Source organism: Protomyctophum bolini (assembly GCF_963924005.1).
Source record: "Protomyctophum bolini genome assembly, chromosome: 1".
Lineage (NCBI taxonomy): Eukaryota > Metazoa > Chordata > Actinopteri > Myctophiformes > Myctophidae > Protomyctophum > Protomyctophum bolini.
Window position 1 is genome coordinate 12,953,574 of NC_137862.1, and position 2,500 is coordinate 12,956,073.

The 2,500-nt window shown below is 48.1% G+C and overlaps 1 protein-coding gene across 4 annotated transcripts in view; it reads left to right on the forward strand.

The window, feature by feature from the left end:
* Positions 1–2,500, forward strand: part of mmp15b (matrix metallopeptidase 15b) — a 27,880-nt gene that overhangs the window by 14,690 nt on the left and 10,690 nt on the right. For all 4 annotated transcript variants that reach the window (XR_013963772.1, XR_013963773.1, XR_013963774.1 and 1 more), the window contains exons 5-6: positions 1–54; positions 540–760. The exon at positions 1–54 is cut by the window's left edge and continues 108 nt beyond it. Coding sequence is in view for 1 of the 4 variants with exons in the window: in XM_080759029.1 (XP_080615155.1) it covers positions 1–54; positions 540–760 (275 nt within the window). In the remaining 3 variants the exon portion in view is untranslated. The remainder of the gene's footprint in view (positions 55–539; positions 761–2,500) is intronic.

The window sequence follows — 2,500 nt, forward strand, 5'->3', positions numbered from 1 at the left end:
CGGACGACTTCCAACTGCCAGAAGATGACCGTCGGGGGATTCAGCAGATCTACGGTGGGTTTAGGACAGGCCTATCTCTATCTCTCTCTCTCTCTCTCTCTCTCTCTCTGCATTGCCGGCTTATTGCACTGACAACACCCATCGATCAGTGTGTTCAGGTTTTGGTATCCATATTGTGTGGGTGAAAGAGGCTCCCTCTACCTCCCCCTCTGCGTCTCCTTATCGCTGTCATGACTTGCACAGAAGCTCTACAGTGTCTTGGTCTTACATTAGTCTATTTCATAATAAAAGAAAATCTCTTTGTTAAGGACATTGGAATAAGACAAATGTATGCGGCCACTGTCCTACTGTCTGTTGACATGGATAATGTCATGTTGTTGTGTGTAAAGCACATTGAATGGCCTTGTTCACTCTGAAGTAATGTTGCCCTGTCGCCCCTGTTACGTGTTGTCTTGATGCCATAATGATGTAAGAAATATGCATTCTATATTGCACTGCTTTTTCAAAAAAAAAAAAAAATACACTGCTTGTAACAACAGGTCAACTAGACAGCAGTCCTACTCAGGCCCTGCCCACGGTGACCCCCCGTCGCCCGGACCCCCGGCCCCCACAGACACCCCCACAGACGCCCCCACAGACGCCCCCCCGCCACCCCGACAGGCCCAGGACCACTGACAGGCCGGACCACTACGGCCCCAACATCTGCGAGGGGAACTTCGACTCGGTCACCATGCTCCGAGGAGAGATGTTTGTATTCAAGGTAAGGGAAGCAACGCACAAGGTCCTTGCAGACATACAATGCTTCTGAGTAAGGCATTGAAGAACAGAGAAGAGAGCAGTTTGCGTGTCCGCGCGTCGACCTGTGGTGGATTGTTCTGCAGAGAAACTGTTGACTTGACTCACTTATAGTATATAAAACATCACAGAAAATCTGGCGTGCGGTTACGTTAGCGTACCGCACTCTCCGGGATCGCCCGCGGTGCCTCTCAGGCAGGTGTCTGTCTGACCGGAGCCTGTTTCCAATCAGGTCCTCGCTGGTTGTAAAACAGCAGGCATGCTGTCTTTTATGGAACGGAACGCTGTTAAAGGGGCGGGGTGCGGCCACTTGTGACTCTCAGGTGTGTGTCTTTAAAACCCCCTGGTCCCACACAAATCCTCCATATGAGCCATGGCAGCAGTAAGCTATTAGCTGGGCTTTACCGCCATGGGACGTGTTACATTCTCGGCAACTACGTTAGCTAGTCTTGTGGCCCTGGTCCTTGTTAACTCCTCAGCTTGAATTACATTTTGCTCACCCCAGAGTTGTGGGTGACCAATCAGAGCCAAATATTCAAATTGATACTTAATTTTTTCAAATACAAACAAGATTTGTATTTGGCTTTTCTGCCTGCATTGATAGTTGAAGTGAAGATGGACAGAAAAAAGGGAGGGAGAGAAGGGGAGAGACACGCAGCAAAGGTCGTCATGAACGGGACTCTAACAGAGCGTATATGTGGCATGCACCTGGACCGCTAGGCCAGCAGGTGCCCCAAAGTGAGACTTTCTTGCTGTGACGTAGGAATCTTTTTGTAACGACAGCTTGGAAATAAATAACCATATTTCCAGACTAGGTCCTCGTGTGCTGGATTTCGACTGTGAGGGATATCCATGACTTATTTTGTGATAAGATTGTTCTCGCATGTCCGCTGAGTTCAGAGAGTCTGCGGATGACACAGCACTGTCAGTGGAGCTCTCTTTAAAACTTTTAATGCTGAAAGTAAGTTTACTGTCCTTTGATGTAAAAAGAGATCTCTATAGATCGCTTGATAATGACTCGTCATTTCTGAAGTGAATTGTGTATTTTCTGAAGGTGTAAACTAACTCTAAGGCACTATGACGACATGTCCTGCGCTGGACTGTGTCTGTATCTGTACCCACTGCGGTGGGTATCTGTGACAGAGGTCAGAGGAGGTGTCCAGTGCTGGCAGCGCTGAACAAAGAGATTGTGTTCTGATATGACAGAGCAGTAGACAGAGGACCACAGGCCGCATATTCCCCACTGTGGATGGGCCTTGTCTTAGTCATTAGTCTTAGTCATATTCCCCACTGTGGATGGGCCTTGTCTTAGTCAACATTGGGTGGCACATCTGTTGTATTACCAGGCTCCATCTAATAACATCTCCTATCAGTGTGTGCATGGGAGTCTGACATTGAGCAGGGGTGCCAAATATACCGAAATGTCCAAAGCCAACTAACTACCCATCTAGTGTGTGTGTGTGTGTGTGTGTGCGTGTGTGTGTGTGTGTGTGTGTGTTGGCAGTGATCACTGGACTTGCAGGTCTCAAGTGCGTGCGAGCGCTGTTCACATTCTTCAGGGTTTATATTTCCTTTGTTGTGCAGTGTGCACCAACCTACAAGGTTGTAGATCTGCTATCTTCAGTGCATGTCACAGGTGTGCAACTAAGCTTAAATCACCCTTTACAGCCTTCTCTTCTCCTCCCACACTGATAGTAAAGGCTAT